Below are 27,695 nucleotides of genomic sequence, written 5' to 3'. Positions count from 1 at the left end.
GGGGGTGGGTCACCTTGGTGGTGATCGTGCCGGCCTGCCGTGACTGCCTGGTGCAAGTGTTAAACACTCAGTCAGGCTGCACACGCTGAATGAAGTAATTCCTTATCCAGTAAGTACTAGAGAAGGGAAGTGAGCGGAGGAGTCCAGGCTGGGAATAGTCAGGATCTCTCTAGGTAGAGCAGAGAGAGCACAGGCAGCGAGTCCCTGTCAGTGATCAGAGTGGAGGAGTCTGTGCACAGCTGTCCTGCACACAGAAAGGGGGGGTGAATCACACTGAACAGGTCACTGTGTACACAATGCAACATCACCGCCTCCACAGAGATGTGAGGGGAGCTTCCCTCCCCCACAGTGCAAAGGGACCTCTGCGGACCTTGAAAAAAGGGAAACTGATTTAAGAGGGAACACTACAGACCCGGATGGAAAGGGGAATGTTGCTGACTGTGATGTAAGGTGGTGGTGGGGGGGGGGGGGGGGCTTTGGTGACCAGAGACCACCTTGCCTCAGAGTTCCCTTTTACATCAGGGTTTGCAGAGTGCAGAGGTCCCCCTTGCACTGTAGGGAACTTTGGGGATTCTTGTGTACAAGGGGGCTCTGGTGACCAGAAACCCCTTTACATAGGAGTTCCCCTTTACATCAAAGTCCACAGTGTTCTCCTTTACACATATAAAAATATTTTATCAAGAAGAAGAAGTTGGTCTCACTGTCTTTTTTTCAAGATGGGGAGGAGGTGTGCTTCAGAATTCTATCTATAGGCTCCTGAGATGTAAATCCAGCCCTAGCTAGCACCGCCAGTTAGTTATATTTCTAGCATGCAAGCAGTCCCTGATTGCTGGTCAGGAGCTCTTTTTTTCATAGTCGCCACTAGCTACCTATAAAGTTAGCACCCAAAATGTCCAAAGAAAGGTGTACTAGTGAGCAGGAGTACGGGATTAAATTAAATTGTAAATTTAAAAAACGCATTGTATAGAGCAAAAGCTGTTGGCAGAATTAGATCATTTCCAAAATTTCAGGAAGCGCTCGTCTCATTCTTTTTACAGAAGGCGCTGTGGCCCAAAGCCCAAATCCAGATGCAGTTAGCCAGCTGCATGACAGGCATTTTCCAGATGTCCTCCAACCTACCCCAACACAAAAGTCACCTGTCTGTGGTAAATGTGGAATAAGGCGTGACACCTGTTTTTTTGGGGTTTTTTTTGTCCCACTTGTCCTGACTAGCCTGTCCTCTGCATCAAGGACTGCTTCCGTCGCTACCACATTGTAGTGAACTATTTGTCTAGGGTACAGTACGGCCCAGTATTAGTAGTAGTCAGGAAACTGTCTAGCACATTTTTGAGAGACCCTAAAATCTAAGCTTGGAAAGGTTATTATTCTGAAAAGTTAAGTTACAAAAAAGTTTTGAAAAAAAAAATTGATTTAATTAATGTTATATTGTTACTGTTATATGTGTTATCATTAACTGCAGCATTGATCTGTGTATTCTGACAGCAGCAGGGTGCTGCTCTCAGAATTTATATGTCAGTACCTACAGCACTGCAAAAGATGATGTCTACATCTTCAGTTAAAAAAAATAAAATGTGTATGCCCAGCATTAGAAGCATGGGGTGGTCAGGTGGCGGTAATTCCTATGCTCGGCATATACTATTTTCCCTTTTATATGGCAGAGATTTCTTCATCCACATCAAATAATGTGAATGGAGGAATCTGAACATTACATGTATGCCCAACATCACGAGTGTGGCAATAACCCACAATGCTGGCCATACATGTAATGTTTTTAGAGTCCCTAAAATGCCAGGACAGTTCAAACACCCCCCAGATGACCCCTTTTTGGAAAGTAGACACCCCAAGTTATTTGCTGAGAGGCATGTCGAGTCCATGGAAAATTTTACTTTTTTCCACAAATTTTTGGAAAATTAACCTGTTTTTTTACATAAAGTTGTCACTTTACTGAGATATTTCTTACACACGTCATGGGTATACATGGCATTATACCCCAAAACACATTCTGCTACTTTTGAGTATTGGGATATCATGTGTGTGAGACTTTTTGGGAGTCTAGCCATATACCAGGGCCCAAAATCCAATGAGCGCCTTCAGGATTTCAAAGGTTGTAAAGCGAATTGATTTCCTAACTACCTATTACAGGTTCAGAGGTCCAAAAATGCCAGGATAGTACGAAAGCCTCCCAAATGACCCCTTTTTTTGGAAAGTAGACACTGCAAAATATTTGCTAAAAGGCATAGCGAGTATTTTGAAGATCTAATTTCTTGCCTCAAGTTTTTGGAAAATGAAGAAAGAAAACAAAAATGTATTTTTTACTTTATTTTTTTCACAACCTTGTGACAAAAAATGAGATCTGCAAATTACTCACCATGCCTCTTAAATACCTTGGAATGTCTACTTTACAAGGGGTCATTTTTGGGGTGCTTATACTGTCTTGGCATTTTAGGGCCTCCGAAAATGTGATAGGTAGTCAGGAAATCCAATGCACAATTAATGCTCCTTGAAAGAAGCAGCAGAATGTATTTTGGGGTGTAATGCTACGTATACCCATGACATATGTGAGAAATATCTCAGTAAAGTGATAACTTTGTGTGGAACGGAAAATAAAACTTGTGGGGAAAAATAAGATCTTCCAAGACTCAACATGCCTCTCAGCAAAAACCTTGGGGTGTCTACTTTCCAAAAATTCATTTTTGGAGCGTTTATACTGTGCTTGTATTTCAGGGCCTCTGAAAATATGATAATCAGAAAATTCAATGCATAATAAACACCCCTTGGAAGCCTGAAGGTGCTCATTGGATTTTGGGCTTACCTTCCAAAAAGGGGTCATTTGGGGTTTTTTTGTATTGTCCTGGTATTTTAGCATCTCAACAAATGTGATATGCATTTAGAAACTCAGAGCTGCTTAAAAGCTGTAAAAATTCCAGTATATATACCACAGTTTGTAGACGCTATCATTTTCACACAAACCAATTAATATATACTTATTGAGATTTTTTTTAACAAAGACATGTAGCAGAATTAATTTTGGCCTAAATTTATGAAGAAATTTGATTTTATTGAATATGTTTTACAACAGAAAGTAGCAAAACCGTTTTTCCTTTTTTGTTTATATAATAAAAAATAAAAAGCCCAGCGGTGATTAAATACCTCCAAAAGAAAGCTCTATTTATGTGGGGAGAAATGATAAAAATGTAATTTGGTTACAGTGCATGATTGAGCAATTGCCATTTAAAGTAGCACAGTGTTGAACAGCAAAAAAATGGTCTGGTCTTGAAGGGGGTAAAAACTTCCAGAGGTGAATTGGGTAGTCCATTCCTAGTCATGTTTGAGGAAAAGGAAACTGGTCAAAGTAACAAATCTGCATTGATATACCTGTATCTTGTGATGCTTAACTAGCTGCCGACCGCAGATAGCCGAATGACGGCTGCACTGCGGCCGGCCAGTTCTGAGTGGACGTCATATGACGTCCTCCCAGAACGCGCTCTCCTGCGCGCCCCAGGTGGCGCGCACCCAACGATCTCCGTGATCGCTGTGTCCTACGGACACAGCTGATCACGTGATGTGGTAAAAGGCCAATCACAGCGGCCTTTTACCACGTGATCAGCGCTGTCCAATGACACACTGATCACAGGGAAATGCAAGTGCCGGTTCTCGGCTGCACTTTCCTCACGCTGTCAGATCGTGAGGAAAGTACTGCCGAGAACCGGCAGTTGTCAGAGCGGGGATCGGCACCGATCATCAGGGCACTGATGATCAGTGCCCTGATGATCGGTGCCCAGCAGTGCCACCCGCAAGTTCCGCCCAGCAGTGCGCCCACTAGCTCCTCCCACCTGTGCCCAGCAGTGCACCCACCTGTGCCACTCTGCAGTGTCCCAAACCTGTGCCCAGAAGTGCCACCTACCTGTGCCCAGCAGTGCCACCCACCTGTGCCCACCCACCTGTGCCCACCAGTGCCACCCACCTGTGCCCACCCACCAGTGCTGCCCACCAGTGCCACCCACCAGTGCAGCCCAGCAATGCTGCCAGTCAGTGCCCAGGGGTTGTGCCAGGCAGTGCCGCCAGTCAGTGCCCAGCAGTGATGCCAGTCAGTGCCGTCTATCAGTACCCATCATCAGTGTCACCTATCAGTGCCGCCTATCAGTGCTGCATATTAGTGCCGCCTATCCGTGACACCTCATTAGTGCTGTCTATCAGTGCCGCCTATCCGTGACACCTCATTAGTACTGCCTATCAGTGCCCTTTAGTGCTGCCTATCAGTGCCCATCAGTGCCGCCTATCAGTGCCCATCAGTGCTGCCTCATCAACGCACATCAGTGAAGGAGAAAAAATACCTGTTTGAAAAATTTTATAATAGAAACAAAGAAACTTTTTTTTTTTTTCAAATTTTTTGCACTTTTTTTATTTATAGCGCAAAAAGTAAAGCGCCCAGTGGCGATTAAATACCACCAAAAGAAAGCTCTATTTGTGAGAAAAGATCAAAATTTCATATGGGTACAATGTTGCATGACCGCGCAATTGTCAATCAAAGTGCGGCAGCGCTGAAAGCTGAAAATTGGCCTGGTAAATAAGGGGGTATAAGTGCCTGGTAGGCAAGTGGTTAAGCATTCACGTCTGCCTTCTCAGACAGATCCATATCTAGCAAATGCCACCACAGATGATAACGTACTGAGAAGAATTTGGTAAAATAAACTCCCCAATCGGGATCTGTTGATGTGGGAAACGTCTGTAAAATATTTAGGTTCAAGGAAAGCAGAAAGCAGTTTCACAATTTTTAAGGTTTCCCTGACCTGACTTAAATCTGGGCAGGTATCAAGATGCCAAAAATATGGAATCTAAATTTTCAGACAGAATAGGGATCACAGCTGCATTAATGTTGGATTCCTATTGTGATTATCTGATTGTGTGAAAGAGGGGGCAGAATGCTACTAACAGCTTTAGTTTTGAGGTAAGGCATGCAATACATGAGATATGAAGACCTCCTTAACAAGAGAAACAGGATACAGTGACCACAAGGTTCTGGGGTACATGAAACCTCAAGGGCGGGTGCTGGGTAGATCACATTTGTGTCCCTCCCTTGCCAACCCCTCAGCCTAAAGTGATTCTCCTCCATCTGCAGAGCGGCACAGAAAACCAATGAGCTAAGGCATGTTCGGGCGCGAGCTTGAACTAACCTAAGCTCCCCTGTTAGGAAGCGGTAATAGCTGATAGCCACCACCTTGCAGCATGTTCCTTGCATACTTGTAGGTGCAGGGCAGGGAATGCCTCTGCTGTTTATGATTTAATGTTGACTTAGACAGCTTTCATGTGGGATAGCGCGGAATGTTGTCCAAATGCGCCTGAGCTCATCTCCAGAGTGTACTACGCTGATCTCTATCGGCCCTCCTCTACAGTCCACCTAAGGTGTTTGTAGGTGACATCATGTGGGATGGAAAAAAAAAAGGGTTGGCAGGGATCAGCATGCCAGAACAGGTAGATCTCTTACAGCAGCTTAACTGTGCCGCTCTGCATGAAAAAAATGCTTCTGATGCCCCCAGTATAGTGTTACTTTTTATTGGGGCCTTGCTAGTAAATTTAAAAAAAAAAAATTAAAAAAAGGCGTCACACCCCAGTGATCTTTGTTGTCTAGGTAGATCTCCACCTCTCAGAGCTTGCCTACCCCTGCCCTAGAGGATTCCAGAGGGTGAGAGGGATGTCTGTTGATTCTTGGTAGGTTTGCAGGTCAGCAGAAGGACCCCAACAGACTCCTCCATGTCAAGACAAAACCAGTGCAAAGAATTATAAATATTTGCCTAAAAGTCCACTACAGGGAGTGCCCTGAGCTGATCAGCCAATTGCCCCTGATGCAGGAAAAACACCTTCAATTACAGTATGAGGAGAGGGGTACCAACAGGAAAACTCACATCCCTAATGATATAAAGTATACCCCCAGTCTCTGCAAGGCAAGGAGGGAGACACAGCCTGTCCACATGCAGGAATGGTCCACCTGTGTGTGGACTGGTCATGGGTGTCCTTAGGAGTTAAACCCGCCAGGCTGCCCATAGGGGTCCAGGGCTGTCGCAACCCCAACCTGCATACAGAAAGGAAATGCATGCAGTTGCTGGCTGAAACTGGACTGCCTTTTGCTTTTTGGTTGAAACCGTTGTGCTACTCCTGAAGATGGCACTATACTCAGTAGGTGATGATCTAAAGGAGAACTGTGTTCTCTATATGTGCCTGTCCATACCAGAACGCAGTTTTGGAAATCCACGTTCCATGCACGTTTCTTGAACCATGTTCTAAAAGCACTGGGTGTATGTGATCTGCTGTGGGTGCCAATAGAACGATAACAAGACCCCAAATGAAGATCACAAATGCAGTAAATTATAGTTACCGGTACTTGGTTTCTTGTACAACCCCAATTCCAAAAATGTTGGGAGATTGTGTAAAATCTACATAAAAACAGAATGCAATGATTTGAAAATCTCAAACTCATATTTTATTCACATATCATATTATTAACAGAAAACTTATGTTTAAACTGAGAAAATGGGCCATTTTAAGAAAAACATAAGGTAATTTTGAAATTGATGGCAGCAACAGGACTTAAAGTTGGTACAGGCTCATGTTTACCACTGTGTAGCATCTCCTCTTTTTTCAACAACACTGTATACATCTGGAAAATAAGAAGACCAATTGCTGGAGTTTTGGGAGAAGAATGTTGTCCCATTCTTGCCTGATATAAGATTCTATCTGCTCAACAATCCTGGGTCTTCTGTGTTATATATTCTCTTGTAAGATGCGCCAAATATTTTCAGTTGGTGAAAGGCCTGGACTGCAGGCAGACCAGTTAAGCACCTGGACTCTTCTACTACAAAGCCATGCTGTTGCCATAGAAGCAGTATGCGGTTAAAGCATTGTCCTGCTGAAATATGCAAGGCCTTCCCTAAAAAGACGTCTGGATGACGTTTTCTGGATATATCTTTCAGCATTGACGATGCCTTTGCAGATGTGCAAGCTGCCCATTTTATGTGCATACCATCAGAGATACAGGCTTTTGAACTGAACGCTGATAACAAGCCAGAAGGTCCCTCTCCTATTTAGTCAGGAGGACGCAACTCCCATGGTTGCCAAAAAAGAACCATTTTAAATGAGCTTTGACCTAGAGAAGACAGCAGTATTTCTGGCTCACATCTAGCTATGCCTTCTTCTTTGCATGATAGATCATTACTTTGCATTTGTGGATGGCATGACAATACAGATGCAAATTTTTGGAAGTAATCCTGAGCCCATGCAGTGATGTCCATCACAGATAATCATGCCTGTTTTTAATGCAGTGCCAACCGAGGGCCCAAAGCTCATGGGCATCCAATATTGTGTTTTGGCCTAGTCCCTTGCACACATAGATTTCTCCAGATTCTTTTGACATTGGGTACTGCAAGGAACAAATATATTATAGTTCAGGCAAACAATCCGGATCAATCCAAGACAGGTGCAGACTCTGGCTTGCCATCACACATGATGCAATAGGAAGAAGGTTAGCCACACACTGGAGCACTGATGAATATAGTAAATATTAATCCATAGGACACATGAAACACCAGGACATGTATACAGGACTTGTTAAATATATGATGATAGTCTTTGCAATTTTACTTTGAGTAACATTATTCTTAAATTGTTTGCCAATTTTTTGATGCAGCTTTTCACAGATTAATTAGTTGCAAAATGTTCCTCTAGCTCTTCCTCGTTAGTACTGCTTAGGTTGCCAGCTTTTTGTTGCCAACTTTTTGAAATTACCTTGTTTCTTAAAATGGTTCATTTTCTCAGTTGAAACATTTGATATGTTTTCTATTGGAAATAAAATATATTTTTTGAGACTTGCAAATCATTGCATTCTGTTTTTACAGTCATGGCCAAAAATACTGACATCCCTGCATTTCTGTGAGATAATGTACTAGTTCACCCAGAAAACTGTTGCAATTACAAATGTTTAGTGATTCTCATGTTTATTTCTTTTGTTTGTATTGGTGTGACACAAAAAAGTGGAGAAATAAAAGGCCAAATCGGACACATTCCCGCAAAACCCCAAAAATGGACTGGACAAAATTATTGGCACCCTCAGTTTAATATTTGGTAGCACACCACTTGGAAAAAAATAACTGAAATCAATCACCTCCTGTATCCATCAATGAGTTTCTTACACCTCTGTACTGGAATTATGGACCACTACTCTTTCGCCAACTGGTCCAGGTCTCTCAGATTGGAAAAGTTCCTTTCCCTACTGTCCCTACTACTGCTTTAGGCCTCTCCACAGTTGCTCTATGGAAATGAGATCTGGACTCATTGCTGGCCAGTTCAGTACTCTCCAGCACTTTCTCAGAAACCATTTCTGGAGGCTTTTTGATGTGTGCTTTGGGTCATTGTTCTGCTGTAAGACCCATGACCTCTGATGGAGAACCAACTTTCTGACACTGGGCCCTACATTGCACCCTAAAATTCTTTGGTAGTCTTCAGATTTCATAATAGCATGCACACGGTCAAGACATCCAGTTCCTGAAGCAGCAAAGCAACCCCAAAACATCAGTGAACCTCCACCATGTTTCTTTAAAGGCCTCATTTATTTTTCTGAAAACCGAAAGATGGGCGTTACCAAAAAATTTTAATTTTGTTTCGTCTGTTCACAGCACATTCTCCCAAAAGGATTTTGGCTTCCTCAGGTAAGTTTGGGCAAACTCCAATCTGGCTTTTTTATGTTTGTGTGTCAGCAGTGGGGTCCTCCTGGGTCTCCTACCATAACGTCCCTTTTCATTCAGATGGCAACATATAGTGAGAGCTGACACAGTTATACCCTGTGCCTGCTGGTCAGCTTGAATGTGTCTGGAAGTTGATCGAGGTTCTTTAGCCACCATTCGAACAATCCTTCGTTGCAATCTTTGATCAAGGTTTTCTCTTTCATCCACATCCAGGGAGATTAGACTACAGTGCCATGGGCTGTAAACTTCTTGACAATGTTGCGCAAAGTGGACACAGGAATAATAAGATCAGATAATTGATACAGGTTAGTTTAATTATGAATTACAGGAGCATCGCAAACTTGGAATGCAATTATTTCTTACAATTCTGAGAAGGTGCAAATAATTTTGTCCAGTCCATTTTTGGGGTTTTGCATGGAATGTGTCAGACTTAACTTTTTGTTTCTCCACTTTTTTGTGTCCTACCAATGCAAACAAAAGAAATAAAGTGAGAATTCCTAAACATTGCAATTACAACAATTTTCTGGGCGAAGTGGTGCATTATTTGACAGAAATGCAGTGGTGCCAATATTTTTAGCCATGACTGTATGTAGATTTTTTACCACTTGCCAACCGTGCTATAGCCGAATGATGGCTACAGCACGGTTGTCTAGTCCTGGGAGGGCGTCATATGACGTCCTCCAAGAATTCGCCCTCCTATGGACACAGCTGATCACGTGATGTGGTAAAAGGCCAATCACAGCGGCCTTTTACCATGTGATCAGCAGATCACCGGTAAATGTAGTTGCCAGTTATAGGCTGCACTTTCCTCATGCTGTCACAGTGTGAGGAAAGTTCTGCCCATAACCGGCAATTGTCAGAGGACGGATCGGCACTGATGATCAGTGCCCAGCAGTGCCACCCACTAGTGCCACCCACATTTGCCCAGCAGTGCCACGCACCTGTGCCCATCAGTGGCACCCACCAGTGCCTAGTAGTGCCACCCACCAGTGTCCAGCAATGCCCCTCATTAGTGCCGCCCAGCAGTGCCAACCATCAGTGTGGGCATCAGTGCCGCTTATCGGTGCCCATCATTGTTTCAAATCGGTGCAGCAGCATCAGTGCCAACTCATCAATGCTGCCTATCAGTGGCCATCAGTGCTGCCTATCAGTGCCATATATCAATGCCCATCAGCGCAGCCTCATAAACGAACATCAGTGAAGGAGAAAAATTACCTGTTTGCTAAATTTTTATAATAGAAAAAAAACTTTTTTTTTTTTTCAAATTGTTTGCTCTTTTTTTGTTTATAGTGCAAAAAATAAAACACCCAGCGGTGAGTACTTACCACCAAAAGAAAGCTCTATTCGTGTTAATAAAATGATAAAAAGTACATATGGGTACAGTGTTGCATGACCGCACAATTGTCATTCAAAGTGTGACAGCGCTGAAAGCTAAAAATTGGCCTGGGCACGAAGGGGGTATAAGTGCCTGGTAGGCAATTGGTTAAACAGCTTCTGTTTTTTGGAACTGGGGTTGTATATTACAGCATTTCTAAAGGTAATTTTTTTTCGTAAAGAAAATAATTATGTCATGCTTACAATACCTGTTCTGTGCAATGGATTTTGCACAGAGCGGTCCTAAACCTCCTATTCTGGGGTCCCCCACCAGTGTTTCAGTCTCCCCTTTTTCTCAGGTGTGCCACCATAGGAAGCTGATTGGCTCAGTTTTAGGGTTCATGTACACTGCAGCTGACGTTCAGGAGCTTTTCTGCATTTTTTTCAGCAGCCCCTGAACTCTCCCTAATGTTTTCCTATGTGTCCATGTACACTATGTAGTCTACAGGCAGTTGAGTTTACAGTCATTTTTATAGGAGTAGATTTTATCAACGTTTCAAACGCTTGTAAACGCAGCTAACCGTGTTTATAAGCATTTTTTAACTGTTCCGTCTCCAGATGCGGTCCAGAGCCTTTTTTCATCATCAGAAATACATGCAAAGAGTTTTCCATGTATTCAACTGGACCCGGTACATCAGCGCAGAAAGTTCCAGGTTTTGCGTGAAGGAAAAAATGGTAGAACGTGCCGCATTATGCTCATGATGGGATCCATAGTGAATACAACCAGAAAAGACAAGTAATCTCAACACATACTGCTCTCTTTGCATTCTGGGCATTTTGGAAGGTCTCCTGAGGTTCTCTTTAAAAAACACTTCTACACGTAAACGTTCATAAACACGCATAAAAGCGGTATGCAAACGCGGATAAAAAGACTTTTTTTAACCTACGTTTTCCAGCAGTCAGTTTCCATCGTTCAGATGTGTTTTCCAAACGTCCCATGTACATGGAGCCTAACTCCCAATACACCTTGATTTTCTCAATCTTACCTACAGTACACCAACCATACATTCATTCTTTAGTAGTACAGGAAAGCCCAAGATATGACTTGATGTGTTCATATTAGCCAACTTGATGTAATCATATTAGCCGTCTGTAGAATTGTGATCTGATATATGCAGTGCTCCCTGGGGGTGCCATGTTTCCCAGTATTATTTCATATACAATAGACCATTGTGATCCTTCTACTCTCTTACTATATATGTTGTTTCAGGTTCGGAAGGGGTTTTGGAAGATGCCCCCTTTGATTTTGGAAGTAGCACCCCAGAACACCCGCATCCTCAACCCCTACTACATGGAAGTGACTGCAACAAAAATTCTTGATAGTGTGTCTGATCTGTCATCTAAAAAGATGAAAGCGGTAAGATGCGATTTTAGGTAGCCAATGCGGGTGGGACAGGTCCAATGGTGCATATTTATGCAGCACATTATAACGTTTGCTTACAATTCTCTGCTGCATCCTAAAACCATAACTAAGCTATTTTTTTAATTATAGTTTTAGATAGAGTGGAGAAGGATTAGGACACCGGTCATTTTTTCATTGTGGTCTGTACTTCCAGCAGGGAGATTCATCCTCAATATCTAGGAAAAAAACAATAAAATCAGTGAGCATTTAGTAATAATATAGCAGCTAAAAGCACAAAAAAGGTAACCAGAATAAAACCTCATAGAATACAAAAGAAAAGAAAGTGCAGCGCTAAAATATTGCAAATTAATACTTCCAGTCCATAAACCAGCTGAACATATGATAGAAGTTAAAATCACAGTATGTTAAAATAAATGTGTAAAACGGTGACAATCTGTGGTAGGTGATGGTTACAGGAGATATAAGTGACTTCAATGTTCCAGGTGGCGAGGTGATAAAATAGCTAAAATACGCACTCACCAGATGCGTATCTTATATAAGCATATAATCAATAACCAGAGGTCCCCCTCAGGGATGGGATGGATGAGCTGAACCGCTTATAACGGACTCTCCCCCTCTTGGTATTGGTCTGGTGAGTAGTCGTCTCTCTTGGGAAATCACCGAGTACCACCGTGGAAGCCTCTCAGATATAGAGCCGGGTGGGTCACCCTGCATCTGGCGTTCTCCTCAGGTAGTGATAGGTTGGTGTCAGCAATATAGGGATATCTCCTGTGCCAAGGGGTGTGGGCTCTAGGAATGAATTGTTGGCTCTCGGGGGGAGTCAACAAAAATAATAGCCCATAGTGTAGTATTTTGATAAAAGTAATTTATTAATCCATGTGGGTAAATGGTAAAATGATAAACTCAAGGTATGTAAATAAGTAAAAGTACACTGACCGTACAGTTGGCTATACCTTGCTGAGGAAGTGCAATTGCACGAAACGCGTCCAAGGAGCCATAACGCCTTGACGTCCTGCCACCAGGCTCCTGTTATAGGTCCGGTGGCCCGCTTTATTACATTGTACGGTCAGTGTACTTTTATTTATTTACATACCTTGAGTTTATCATTTTACCATTTACCCACATGGATTAATAAATTACTTTTATCAAAATACTACACTATGGGCTATTATTTTTGGTGACTCCCCCGAGAGCCAACAATCCATTCCTAGAGCCCACACCCCTTGGCACAGGAGATATCCCTATATTGCTGACACCAACCTATCACTACCTGAGGAGAACGCCAGATGCAGGGTGACCCACCCGGCTCTATATCTGAGAGGCTTCCACGGTGGTACTCGGTGATTTCCCAAGAGAGACGACTACTGACCAGACCAATACCAAGAGGGGGAGAGTCCGGTATAAGCGGTTCAGCTCATCCATCCCATGCCTGAGGGGGATCTCTGGTTATTGATTATATGCGTATATAAGATATGCATCTGGTGAGTGCGTATTTTAGCTATTTTATCACCTCGCCACCTGGAACATTGAAGTCACTTATATCTCCTGTAACCATCACCTACCACAGATTGTCACCGTTTTACACATTCATTTTAACATCCTCAATATCTGCATATTTACCTTTATCATCAAAAGTAAAAGAAAATTCTAAAATTTTGAGTTATCCCCAGAATATTAATATGAAGGAATAGGGACGCTACCTCTGGTGATGACCAGGAATTCCCTCACTTTGGAGGGATTTCCTCTCACTTCCTGTTTTGGCTATGGGACAGGAAGTGAAGAAAAATCTCCCCAATGGGCCACAGATGGCAAAAAGACTTTACAGAAAAATTAACTCTTCCTTACCTCTATCAAAACAAAATTATGCCACAGCAGCACCCTGTGACATGACTTTGCCCATAAGCTCTGTATGTGGTATAACTGTCTTTTGCCACATGAATCCCTTTATTGATGTGTGTTATCTTGTTTAAGTGAAAAAACCAAAACAAAACGATATTTTGCCTTTAATTCTACTTTAAGTGTTTTTCATACTCTGTCTTGTCAGAAGCCCACCACAGGAATGTTGGCCATCACCTTTGCCCTCCACTTTTGTGACCTGGTTGACATTGCGGGTTTTGGGTACCCAGCACTCAGCAACAAGAAGGAACCCATCCACTACTATGAAAAGGTGACCCTGAAGTCTATGGCGGTAAGTTCCAGACACACCGTCTTTGCTTGTAAAGTAGATGAAAACTCAGTCAACAAAATCTCATATAAATATGTTTGAAACATGTTAATGTGATTTAAAAAGTTTTCAATATTTTTCATAAAAAATTAAAATAATACCTGGTAATCCAGCCATGGAGCTCCTTGTTCAGACACTTCCTGTTATGGTGTTAGCACTCTGTTCCTGTCTCCTAATTGTTCTTATCTGTTGTCACATGGACTTTCAATGGAGACTACAAGTGGCTGCTTCACTACACAATACACAGTAATGGTCCATTGTTGTTACTATAAGGAAACCTGCCCTGAAAAATGACAATGCATGTAAACAAGAAGTGGCTCCAAAGAGATCGCAGGAGATCAGCAGTGCAGAAATGATTATAAAGGATGAAAAAAGCTGACAAGTATTTCATTAACGGAAAGGCAGTTTTTGTGATACACAGGGCTTTAGTAAACTTATCATTTAGCTAGTGTTCACATCTACTATAAAAGCTTTCTTTATAGGTCCCATTTCTGTCCAATGGCTTTTCTGGGAGAACACCTAAAGACACTTCTGGTAACTACTGAGTAAAGGTTGGTTCAGAAGTGAGAGAGCTGAAGGAAAAGTATTTTACTGCATCTTCACAGAAAAAAAATACCGTTATTCACTTGAATTCTTGAAGAGTGCCAGGGCCAGATCTAGCTGGTCTGATGTGGAGGTGCAGTAAAAATGTTAGGGGATGGAAAGTCAGCATGGAAATGTACAGAAACAGGAATCAGTAGGACAGAGTACAGTTGGCTAGCAGGGCAGTGTCAAGTGTGTGGATGTGGGAATTGAGGGTTTTGTTTATTTTTTAAATTACTCAACCTGCTAGTTGAAGAACAAAAAAGACTGATGTATGCCTTACTGACCCCACCTCAAAGTGTAAGTTCACCTTTACAGAGAATCTGAACAGTTCTCTAACCCTGGACCTGCTCCCCCTGCAACCCCAGTCCCACTGCATTTCCCTCCCACTATTCTGTACTGTCAGGAGCAGCATGTGGGAACCTGACAGCACAAGATCATGGGAGGTAAGTACAATGGGACTAGGGGCGGGTGAAGCGGGGGGTCCAGTGTTAGATCACCTTACAGATATTCTGTAAAGGTGAACTTACACTTTAACCACTTGAGCTCCAGAAGATTACCCCCCTTCCTGACAAGGCCATTGTTTGCGATACAGAGCTGCGTTACTTTGACAATTGCGCGATCATGCAACACTGTAAATAAACTAAATTTATGTAATTTTTTCCCACATGCAGAGCTTTCTTTTAGTGCAATTTGATCACCTCTGGGTTTTTATTTTTTGCACTATAAATAACAAAAACACCGATGTGTTAAAAAAAAACAAAACACATTTTTTACTTTCTGCTATAAAACATCTCCAGTAAAAAAAAATTTAAATCAAATTTCTTCATAAATTTAGGACACAATGTGTACATATTTTTGGTAATATCTCAATAAAAAATTCCCTATAAGCATATATTGATTGGGTTGTGCAAAAGTTATAAATGAGCATTATATATACTTGAATTTTTTTGTTTTGTTTTAGTAATGGCGGCAATCAGAGTCGTATAGCAGGACTGTGTGGGAACCAGTGACACTAATACAGTGCTAAAAATATAAACTGACACTGTACTAATGACACTGGTTCGGAAGGTGTTAAAACATCTAGGGCGCTAGTGCCTAGCCAGTGTTTTTGTGTGTACAGTGTGCTATTTTTGCTAGGCAATCTGCTAGATTTTATTCCCTTAATTAAATGTAGCAAATCACCACTGAGATAACACAGCTCTGCCTTGTTTACATAGGCAGAGCTGTATTCTGTCAGTCTCCTCCTTACTCAGCAGGTGCCGTTATCTGTTGATTGTCTTCTACTGTCATAGGGGAAGTGGCACTCCGGAAGCAGGTGTGCGCCCTCCAGTGGCGGAAATCCAAATCTCGTTTATAGATGTGATTTTGCACAGAATGTCCACCCTGTACCAGTAAATCCGCTATAGGGCAGAGGGAAAGCGATTAAAGAAGAACTTTAAAGAAAAACACTGGCTGTGTATAGGAGTGTGGGCAGGACAAACATAGGAGGAAAGTGGGGAGGAGATAGAGTCCTCTCTCATCTCCCATCTGTGGGGGTGGGGGTTGTGTGCTGCCTGGAGTCTGTGAGACAGTGAAACGTGACCGATGCTGCCAGCCACTCCTACAGACTGCTTCCCCTGATGAACTGTTGGCAACGCTGCCTAGGCACAACATCCATGGGGTGGTTGCCTGAAGGGGTGCAGTGCATCCCCCCTAGATCCGACCATGAAGAGTGCAGTAGACACTCTTTATAATTGTTTTATCTGTCTGCAGGACAACTCAGGTCGCTGCCGTTGACATTTTACAAGTACATTAATTTTTCACAAAGGAGGCATGAAGGGGGCGGCAATGAGGCTGGAGCTTCGATACTGGACACTCCAACTTCATTATATGTTTAGTCCCGAGACACACAGCATCCTTGTTTGCAGGACGCTATCAGCTGTGCAGCCAACGGTGTTCTAGTAACCAGTATCATATCTCCAGCCCTATTCAGCTGTTGGCCAGAAGATTAGCGTCATTGACCAGATATGGGCATTGCAATATTTGGGTAATGTCAGCCAGCATCCTCGGCTTGTTAATTCACATTCAGCTGTTCAACAGGGAATCTGTTAGCGTGTCCTGAGCAGGAAGCAGCCACATTCATACCCTGCTCTGACCAGTGGCATGTCTGTACACCAACTAAGATTTTGGTCTTAAGTACCACCAGTTTGCTTATCCATGATGAACTGTTGGTATTTTCTTTTAGAATTAAATACAGCCATATTGACACATTCTTAAAGTGGCGCATATAAGAATTACATAAATCAGTTGCATGTGTTAGAAACATATTACCAGAAGAGTATCACAAATGTATAATTGGATCATCCCAATTGTGTTTATCAATGTGTTTTACAATGTCTAGTCCAGAGTTTCTCAACCTTTTTTCTGTCAAGGCACTCTTCAAAACTATGCATAAACTCAAGGCACCCCATTCAAAAATGTAAGAAAATGAAACTAATAATTTTACATAATACAGCAATATTCACACATGTAGGACACCCAACGTTAGAGGTGATTTATTCTTTCATAGCAAATACACCTTTGTACACTGGTACCGACTAAGTATTCCAGTGTTTCTGTTCTCCCTCAGTTTCTCTCCTTTACGCAGGTAATCTAACCCCAATACTGATGGAGAGGGGCAGAGGAGGGGCAAACAAGGATGCTGTGTAGGTGCCCCACCTCTTCTATTGTAATGGTACAGGATGAAAACCTGTGGCTTTGTGTAACTAAAAAGGCAGGCTTAATCCACCTGCTGGCTTGGATATAATTTTGGGTATTTGTAGGCATTTTGCTAAGGCACTCCTAAAGAACCCTAAAGGCACCCTGGTTGAAAAAGTCTGGTCTAGATGATAGCAATCCGCCCAAACAATCTGACAAGTGCATCAAGGTATAACAAAAAAAAAAAAAAAAAGGTTGCTGCTACAATTGTACCAAATTAAACCAGGATAGATCACAATTAATAAAAAAAAATATTTGCACTTAGTGAAACAAAAACCAAAAAGAGCGCTGCTCCCAAAATAGTCGAATAATAACCTTATAACAATCTAAACATACACTTGGGGTGCATCTCTACATTTCTAGCAATACAATATATACTTGTGAACCTTCTGAATACAAAAAGGCTAACAAACCACAACTTTATAATAAATAAGTGCAATCCGCCATATGAAAAGTGAAACTAGCCATATAAAAAGTGAAAAAGTGCTCAGTCCAACATATATTCTCCGAGATTCAATCAGATCTTGAAAGGTGGTGAACAAATGTGCTTCCTGCACCAAATAAATGATCAGCCTCTTACCAAAAATATTGATCTCACTTTCCAGAGATCAATACACGCTTGTTTGCTCGTACTCGGCACTCATCTCACTGATAGGATACCTTCACCACTTCCTCAGCATAATGTGGCAGACACCAGAAGGAATCTTCTTGTGCAGTAAACAGATATTCCCTCTGGAGAAGAAGAGAGATCAAAGGACATCAATGGTGTTAAATTGTAAAACAAATTTTTATTAAAAATAAGCAGACATATTCTCACAAACATAAGAAGTATAGGAGCACACATGAAACAGACACCAAAGCCTCAAGTATCAGCATGTATATGACATCACTGTTCCCTTGATGATGTTGATTGGTGGTGAAACATGTTGGGCAGGGCCTAGATGGTGATGTCATATACATGCTGATACTCAAGGCTTTGGTATCTGTTTCTTTGAAGATCTGATTGAATCTCGGAGAATATATATTGGACTGAGCACTTTTTATATGGCTGGTTTCACTTTTCATTCGGATTGCACTTATTTATTATAAAGTTGTGGTTTGTTATCCTTTTTGTATAGAGAAGGTTCACAAGTGTGTATTGTATTGCTATAAATGTAGAGATGCGCACCAAGTGTATGTTTAGATTGTTATCAGGATAGATAATAGTCATAACTGTTTTGAGCAAATCATAACTCATCATACATGAAAGAAGAATTAGATGATCCAGCCACCAAAAGATCATTCATAAACTAAATTGTATGTTTCATATTGAGCAGACATTTGAACCACTGACCTGTTCTTTCTTTCTGTCAGGTGTCTGGACATAACATCACACTTGAAGCAATCGCAATACGAAATCTACTTCAAAACAGACTCATTCACAACCTGACTTATTTCTGAGTATCACTTGGTTCTCCTGTCCTGCGCTGCAGACAAGAGGACAGTCTGCTGGACAAGCTGTTCTTAGCAAACCTTTAAGTATCATGGCGAAAACTTCTGTACAAAACCGATAACTACCTGAACTCTGATCACAGGATGGAGCTGAAAGATGCCTGGAATATGGAGCTCACAGACTCCAAACTACAAACTGTATCCCTGTCTGAAGGGCATCCCACAAACTCTGCGATGCCATTGTATGACTGTATGCTTTGTAAATATGTTTTATATATTTTTTTTTTAAAGAAAAAACTTTTACTATTTATTTTAAAATGTTGCATACCTCTCCTACTGACGATAATGGACTGTGGAAAGAAGCAGAAAAGCTCTTCCATACAAGGGGGTGTAATGGCCCACGCATGAATAGATAAGGTTTGGTTGCTGCACTTTTCCTATTTAATATCTTCAAAAGAGTTAAACTGGACCTTCCACCTCAGAGCCAGTGACTGTTTATTCAAGATGCCCCCTCCCATCCCTTATAAGCTGCATAAAAGAACCTGTAGCAAGAAAAATAAATATACTCACCTGTCCCTGACTTCTGTAGTGAGGAGGGTGACGCCATCCTTCTGCCCACAAGATCCCTTCAGGATACTGCCAGAAGGAGAATAGTCATCCATGCCTAAGCACTGTGGGAAGAAGTTTTCTTTTTATGTAGTGTTTTAGGGAGGAGGGGGGCACCTGGAATAAGCAGACCTTGCCATTAGGTGGAGGGTCCCCTTCAAAGTTGGGCTGATGGGGCCTGAATGTTCAGAGTATTAGATAAGGGGCAGGTCCTCTTCTCATGTGCCATTTCCTTCTGTCTTTGGATTCCTGTATATTCACATTCCCCTACCTCCCAAAGAGAAATTATAAAAGGTTTCTATAATAGCTTGTTCTGATTTTTATTTTATTCTTTTGCTCCTTGAAATGGAAGAAACGTTTATATAAGTGACTGCCTTACTTCATATTCCTTTTCTGTGCGCTACTGTGGTTATTTTATTCTTTTATGCATACAGAATTCTAAAGTTGTCTTCATCTACAGCTATATAATTCGAACATCCCAACAAACATCTACCAAACACCTTCATTTGATGAATTCAGTGTTGCCTGGTCATTAAAGAAAACCATAAAATGGAGGGGATGCCATTGATGACTGAAACTGCTAGTTGCTTGACTATCTCTGCTTTTGTGCCCCTGACCCCATAGTAACATGTCAGGAAGTGAAGTCAGGACTCTTATGTCCATACTTGTTCCAGGTTGCTGACTCAAAAAAAAAAAAAAAAAATTCAAGGTAGAGGATGAAGCCTGGCAAACAGCATACTTAGAAAGATCGGTTAGCTGCAGCTGCTCACATTTTGCTCTCGTTACAGCTGATGTTCTCCTGATCTTATACTGCTATTTCCTTGCAATTCCTTCTTTGCTTTTATTTACAAATTTCTCTTTTCAGGAAGAGTTGTTTGAATTTGTACTGGGCTACAACTCTGCTCTGCTCTTAGCAGAGGATTATGCTGTGAACAGGTTTGAGCTGTATCCAAGGACAACAGGAATGATTCTGCTGGAGGATAGACATACATGGATGAAAAGCACGCATACAGTACAAAAGTTCAAAGTAAACGTTTCAGTATTTCTTTTATTAAGGCCCTAAGCAAAGTCCATCAGATATGTTACCTTCACATGAATGCAGGCAATTCTGTGGCTTAATCACCCTCATAATAATGTGCATTCTGATTTCCTCCATCTGCATTAGAATGCGACAATTTTTGAAAGCAGGCAATCCCTATTCAACAACAGCATAACACCACATCTGTGAATCAAAATGTAGCTCTTACTGAATGGATTGGTGAATTAAAGTAAACTCAGGAGTTATAAAGAAGGTCCCATTCAAATGTTCCCGTTACATAAGGTCCATAGGTATGAATTCAGAAGAATACATTTCACTGTGGTTTTATTCCCATTTTTCTGTGTTAAGTTGGCAAGCAGCACATGCTCAGCTGTTGCTGATTTCTTGGCCTCCTTCAGCTACTGGGATTTTCTCTGTGCTCTGAAGAACATCAGTCCTCTCTTCCCCCTCTGTTAGCCAATAGCCAGGGAGCAGGGTTGTGACATGCATCTTGCATCACCAGCACCATGGCAACTACTCTTCTGAAATGAGGCTTGGATTATTTCATTAGGATTTAAAGTAGAACTCCGGGCAAAAACATTTTTCCATGTCCTTGCTGCTGATCTCCTACCTTCACTGATTATGTCCTCCATCTTCTGGTTCACTCAGTAGTTGCTCTGAATTAAGCTGATGATTTTCAAATAAAACCATTAATCCCCCGCTGTTTCCTGTTTGTAAGACTGGTGGCTGCTATTCCTCCTGTTCCCCCTGCCACTGGTCTTGGCACAGCCCCTCTGTAGTTCTTCCTCCAGGAAGCTGTGATGTATTTCCTCCCTGCTCACTGTAGTGGGAGGAGTCAGACTCCTGTTCTGTACCTCCCACCTAGGCAGTGTTCTACAAATTAAAGTCCAAGAAGCAAATGTCCCAAAAATTTGTGACAAAAAGAATATATAGAACTCTAACACAAATTTCATACATTTTCAGCGTGCTCATCTTCAGTAAAATAAACTTTTGTTCCACACTCACCAAATACTGTGAATTTTCGAGCTAATATAGCTTTAAGAGACAAAAAGACAAGCCTGCAGGTGGAGTGTGGTATCCTCACATGTTGTAATACTCTTAAACGATTTCTCTCTGACTCTCCTTCCCAGATATTTCCACATAGGGCAATATAAAAGAAAAAAATGCCAATGGTATAATACTGTATGATGATCAAAATAAAAAATACCAAGAAAAAACCTTCCTTACACTCACATAAGGTGGTTTAAACACCAATTTTCATGGAATCATATGCCTCCCAAATCACTGATGATGATCCTTCCTTAACTTCCTCCAAGCTCTCACTCATGGATGGACGGATAAGGGTAACTTGTGACCAGCTTGTAACTCCCAAGTCTTCGCTAATGATTCCTCCTTAATTTACCCCGAATTCATTCTCATGGATCGATGGATGAAAAATGCAAAAGAAAGGATACCAAAATAGCGTAATACTGTTAAAAAAACTTTAATCCCCAGATGATGCTCCAAATGCACTCAAATTTTAAAACGGAATATAAAGCCTTTTTGAAAATAAATCAGGACTCCTTAAATGTGTTCCAATAGCCCTTCTGACAATTCCAGCTAGGCAGACACAGTTGATCAGCATTGGCAATGAAGAACTGGCAAAAATGTAAAATCAGATCTTTTTGCCAACACTAAAGATGGCCACGGAATGCAGCATCAGCGTGCGCTCCACTTACCAGATATGACGTCACACGTACAGGGTCGGAACTGGAAGCTGCGTCAACGCGTTTCGCCTTCCCACAAGGCATAGTCATGGACCTCACCAGACTTCAAATGCATTAAAAACATAGCAAAAATGCAAATGTGTTATGTTTTTGACGTGTTTTGCGTTTTTAAGCTGCCCGACAACAAGCTGGCCAAAAAAAAAAATTAAAAACGCATCAAATGCGCATGCAAAAAGCAAAACAAAACACAAAATGCATCGGTGTGAACCAGGCCTGAAATACACTGAAAACGCAGCAAAAACACTTCAAAAACACCCACATGTTATGTTTTTGATGTGTTTTGCATTTTTAATCTGCCCAACAACAAGTTGTCAAAAAAAAAAAAATTCAAAGAACGCATAAGAAAAGCACGTACAAAAATGCACTACAAAACAGACAAAACGCAAACTGCATGGGTGTAAACGAGGCCTCAAATGCATTGAAACTCAGAAAAAACACACGTGCTTTGGTTTTGATGCATTTTTTGAAAAACGCACCCTAAAGGTTGTAAAATCATGGGTAAAATCGCTGCAAAATTCTGGGTAAATTGCATACTAGCACATTATGTGCCTTACCTTACCTTAAAACGAAGCACTCCAGCGGCGCTCTGTCATTGCTGTAGAGGATTCCATCTTCACCCGATTTTCCTTCCAGATTCGTGAGCTCCAGGTGTCTGACTGGCTGAGTCACGATGATGTCACTCCCGTGCATGCGCACAGGAATCTCGGGACACGGTGCAGTGCTCTGAAGGAATAGCAAGGGTATGCCGTTTCTTCAGCCTGGGTTCACATATATGCGGTGCGGTAGAACGCAAGTGATTCGCGCAGGAACCGCACCGCATTCCTGTGCAAATCATATGCGATTTGTGTGCGGTGCGATTGGAACCATACATTTTGTATGGCTCTAATTACACCGCATCAAAAAGTAGCAGGACCCTTTTTTGGGTCCACAATAGAATCGGATCGCATGGGTATTCACACCTATGCAATCCGATTCTACACATCACACAGCGTTTTGCGGACTGCTTTCGGGTGTTGTTAACATACACGCACGCAGTGGTTCGCATGAATGGGATGCGATTCTGATGCGGTGCGGAATTTGCACAGAAAACGCTGCAAATTCTGCACTGCATCAGTGTGAACCAGGGCTTAGAGTGCATGCGCTGGCTCTAAAAAAAAACAAATATTCCCTAAACGGTGTATGTTTAGGAGATTTTCATCTTACCTATAAGTAAGCTTTATTACGAGCTTCTCTGCAGGTAAAAATGAATAAAGTGGCTTTACTACCACTTTAATGCCCTCCTCCCCACCTGCACACACCCTAACATTTCCTTTACTCCCCTACCCATCAGTTCAGCCTCTGGGATAGAAGAGAATACCCAGTCACTCACTTTGATCCCTCTCATGTAGCAGCACTGGTGGTAGCACTGGTTAGCTTTAAAATGGCATCTAATGCATAATTATTAGCCTGTTTCCTAAAGAGTCCCCATCACCAAACCATTCATTTCAACAATCTTTCCATAAAAATATACACTATATTGCCAAAAGTATTGGGCCAGCCCTCCAAATCATTGGATTCTGAGGTTCCAATCAGCTCCATGGCCACAGGTGTGTGTGTTCGTTCTTATTTTTTTTTGGGGGAGGGTTGGGTTTTCTTTTTGTCTGAGTATAGATCTATGCTTGTCTCACATCTAAAGCTATTTACTGTTGACTGGCTCACTACCTCTGCTGGAAGTTTATTCCAAGCATGAACTACTCTCAGTAAAAATAGTACATTCTGAGATTAGTTTTGAACTTTCCTCCAGTTAGTTTAAGGTCATGTCCCTGTGTTCTTAATTTTGATTTTTGTGTTGAAAATCCTGCCCTTCTGAATCTTATTCACCCCCTTGGATGTATTGAAAGATTTCAGTGATGTCTCCCCTTTCCCTTCTTTACTCCATACTGTACATGTTAAGTGCCTGAAGTTGTTCTTGATAAGTTTTATCCCCCAGACCTTTCACCATTTTTGTTACCCGTCTCTGGACTCGTTCTATCTTATCAATATCTTCTTGTAAGTGAGGTCTCCAGAACTGGACACAGTATTCTAAATGAGGTCTAACTAAAGATTTATATAGGGGAACCAGGACCTCCTTCCTCCTGCTGGTGATCCCTATAGTGATGCATCCTAGAATTCTATTCACTTTCATCACTGCCTGGCCACTCTGTTTGCTCATTTTGCAATCATCTGAAATAAATACCCCCAAATCCTTTTCCTCTGAAGTGATGGCCAACACTGTACCCCCAATGTTGTACTCTTTCAAGGGATTCTTTTTCCCTGGGTGCATTATTTTACATTTAGAAACATTAAACTGCAATTTCCACTTCTTTGACCAATCTTCCAGCAATGCAAAATCATGTTCCATGTTACAGACACCTCCAGGGATATCAACCCTATTGCACACCTTTGTGACACCAGCAAAAAAACATACCTTACACAAAAAAACCTTTATAGATTAAATAAAACAGGACCTAGTACAGAGCCTTGGGGTGCACCACTAGTGATTGGTCTCTGTTCCGAGTGAACCCCATTTATAACCACACTCTGGTATCTATCCTTTAGCCAGCTGCATATCCACTGAACCACCCAAGGGCTAAGTCCTAGCTTGTACAACGTTTTTATTAGATCATTATGTGGAACTGTATCACATGCCTTGCTGAAATCAAGATTCGCCATGTTCACAGCACCACCCTGGTCAAACATTGGTAATATAGTTAAAAAATCCTATCAGATTAGTCTGACCTGATCTGCCCTCAGTGAAGCCATGCTGCTTTGGATCCAGCAAGTTGTGTGTTTTTAAGTCATCAATGATCTTTCTTTTCAGGAGTGATTCCATTAACTACTACTGATGTTAAACTCATTGGCCTCTAATTATTATATTATTATACAGGATTTATATAGCGCTAACGGGCGGAAGGATTGGGGGAGGAGCCTTGTCATGGCGGCGTAGGAGAGCACGGAGCGGGTGCTCTCCGAATCACCTACACCACCCCAGATGCCAGCATAAGAGAGACCCGGGGACTTACCCACGAGCGACGGCTCTGGAGCGGGTCCGGCGGCCCGGGAGTGGAGAGAGGAGGGTGTGCTGGACGGCGGGGCTTGCTGCAGGAGGTCCGGACTGGTGTGCGGGGCTGCTGGGAGAGCGGGGAGTCACGAAGCGGATAGACACGTGGAGAGCCGCGGGGCATTGCTGGGAAGGGGAGAAAGCCGGCCGGCATCTGAAGTGAGAGTGAAGACGCCGGCTCGCTCCCCCCCCCTCTCGCTCCCCACTTGCAAAACCTGCAGGAGAGGACACTCGTGTGGTGGATGACCCGCTCCCCGTGTGTGTTGAGCTTGTACACAGGGGAGTAGGGTCTGGGGAAGAAGATCCAGAGGAGTCCCCCTGAAGAGAGCAGTGGGAAGCTGAAGTTAGCAGCTGGTGGCTCGTGGCTGCCCCACCAGAAGAAAAGCAACTAGAGGGTGAGTGTAAGCAGCACAACCTAACAAACTGTAAGTATTTGGTGACTGTATGTTTGAAGAGGGGTAGACTCCCTGGGGAAGATTAAGTACAAAAGTATAAAAGTAACTAGCAGCCCTGCAAGAAGGAGAGTACAGTGGGAAAGTGGAAAATAAGTACGTGTTGAAACCTAGATACCTGGTCTGTAGCTGTTAAACCAAGGTGGTTCCTGTATTTAATTGAATAAAACCCACAGAAGAGATGAAGAATAAAAACGTTAAAAGTAGTGGGCTAAAGGGGTCCCAAGTAGGCACGATAAAAAAATATACGTCTCAAGGTAATGTGACCCCAGAAAGATCTCAAGATATCGGTGATAAAAGTGAGCTGAAAATGAGCTTGGAAGCTAGCCCGAGACTCTCCCTGGGAAAAAAGCATAATAGCCAACAAATATTAGAGCATGTGGAGAGGAAAAATCTGGAAAGTGAACTGCAAGTACCAAATAAGAAAGAGATGGCAGATATGTTCAAAAGTCTAGAAAAAACAATAAAACAAGAACTGACAATCATACAGAGTGATTTAGGGCAGCTACTATTGCGGATGGAGGAGACAGAGGAAAGAATTAAAAATCACGCCCAATCTATCTCTGGTTTAGAAAAAAGGACAAAAGATATTAAGAAAGAGCAAAAAAGACTGTTGTATAGGATGGAAGTACAGGAAAACAGGGAAAGAAGGAAGAACTTTAGGGTAAAAGGTATCCCGGAGTCCGTGAAGGAAGAGGAAGTGAGAGACTTTATCTGTAAAATCTTAAACTCCATAAGAGATAGACCAGAAACAGAACAGGTGAATCTGGAAGAGGTTTTTAGAATTGGAAGGATCCAACATGGAAATGGAGAAAAGAAACCCAGAGACATAATTGTCCAATTCCAAAAGATGTGTGATAAAGAAGAGATATGGAGAAAGATTAAGGGAAGATCAAATATTAAATATGGAGAAATAAATGTGCAGATATTTGCAGATTTGACAACAGAGACACTTAGGAGAAGAAGATCTTTGAAACCCCTGTTAAAGCAAATGAAAAAACAAAATGTGCACTATAGATGGGGTATTCCTGAGTGTCTAATCGGATGGAAGAATGGAGCTACAGCCTACTTGAGATTTCCTGAGGATTTAAGAGACTTTTGTAATAGACTTGATTTGCAAACTATAGAAATTTCGGGTTGGGAGGAGGAGGAAGGGGATAGTGAGGCCAGAGTAAAGGAAGACTGGCAGTTAATTGGGAGGGGAAGATAGAGGAGGAATTTTTTTTTTTCTCTCTCTTTCTCTCTCTCGCTCTTTTTTTTCTCCCTTTTTTTCTCTTTCTTCCTGCTTCCTGTTCGCCCGAAGGAAGTACATCTTAGTGGAATCATCTTGAGTTTATGAAATAGACAAGGGGCATCTGGGGGGGTGGGAGGTGGGAGAGGCCGTCCATGGGAGGAGCTCAACCCCAAGGTACAAAATCTATGAAGGGTTTAGATCCTCAACAGATTTATAGGCAAACTACAAGCCTAAAATGGGTGGGTGGGAGGGAGGAGGAGGGGGGAAGGCAAGTTATAGGTCTAAAGCGCAAGGGAGAGTGGGAATTGGAAGGGGAGGGGGGAGAGGGGTTTTTTAAAACTGACATCTGGCATAAAAGAAGAGATAGAGGGAAATGGAAGAAGAAAGGAGATGGTAAAATAGAAAGACGACAAATAAACAAAAGATGGAGGAAATACAGTTCATAACTCATAATGTAAATGGGCTGAACTGCCCAAGTAAAAGATTTAGGTTATTTAGAGAACTACAGCACAGAGCGGCCTCAGTAGTATTCTTGCAAGAAACGCACCTTGAGTTAAAAAAAAATCTTAAGTTGAAATCTAGATACCATCCGGTTTGGTATTATGCGGATTCCCCAATTAAGAGAGCGAAGGGGGTGGCTATAGGATTTGCAAAAAATGTTAGGTTTGAACTAGAAGATAGGAATACCGATCCGGATGGGAGGTTTCTGTTTTTGAAAGGCAAATTGCAAGATATCGAGTGTACGCTAGCAAATATATACTGCCCTAATAGGAAACCAGAGATGTTTTTGAAAGGGGTTCTGAAGAAACTGATGGATTTCTCTAAGGGATATTTAATAGTGGCAGGAGACTTTAACCTATGTATGGATCCACAAATAGACACAACTTCTACAGGGCTGAGAGAGGGAAACAAGTCGATGAGAATATTGAAGAAGGTGATGAGAGAGAGCCAATTGGTGGATAGTTGGAGAATAGTAAACAACAGAAACAGAGACTATACCTTTTATTTTAACGCTCATAAAACATAATCCAGATTAGATTATATATTGATAGACCATCGGCTCATCGAAGA

The 27,695-nt window shown here is 42.0% G+C and overlaps 1 protein-coding gene across 2 annotated transcripts in view; it reads left to right on the top strand.

The window, feature by feature from the left end:
• Nucleotides 1–19,360, top strand: part of LOC149447753 (CMP-N-acetylneuraminate-beta-galactosamide-alpha-2,3-sialyltransferase 4-like) — a 163,081-nt gene extending 143,721 nt beyond the window's left edge. For both annotated transcript variants that reach the window (XM_089652104.1, XM_089652103.1), the window contains exons 10-12: nucleotides 11,320–11,466; nucleotides 13,517–13,660; nucleotides 18,371–19,360. In XM_089652104.1, coding sequence (XP_089508230.1) covers nucleotides 11,320–11,466; nucleotides 13,517–13,660; nucleotides 18,371–18,457 — 378 coding nt within the window. In that variant the 3' untranslated portion in view covers nucleotides 18,458–19,360. The remainder of the gene's footprint in view (nucleotides 1–11,319; nucleotides 11,467–13,516; nucleotides 13,661–18,370) is intronic.
• The last annotated feature ends 8,335 nt before the right edge of the window (nucleotides 19,361–27,695 follow it).

The sequence above is a fragment of the Staurois parvus genome, unplaced genomic scaffold (assembly GCF_062004578.1).
Source record: "Staurois parvus isolate SC_StPar_1 unplaced genomic scaffold, SC_StPar_1.0 ptg000671l, whole genome shotgun sequence".
Taxonomy (NCBI): Eukaryota; Metazoa; Chordata; class Amphibia; order Anura; family Ranidae; genus Staurois; species Staurois parvus.
Note: the sequence above shows the minus strand (reverse complement) of the source record. Positions and strands in the feature narration are given on the sequence as shown.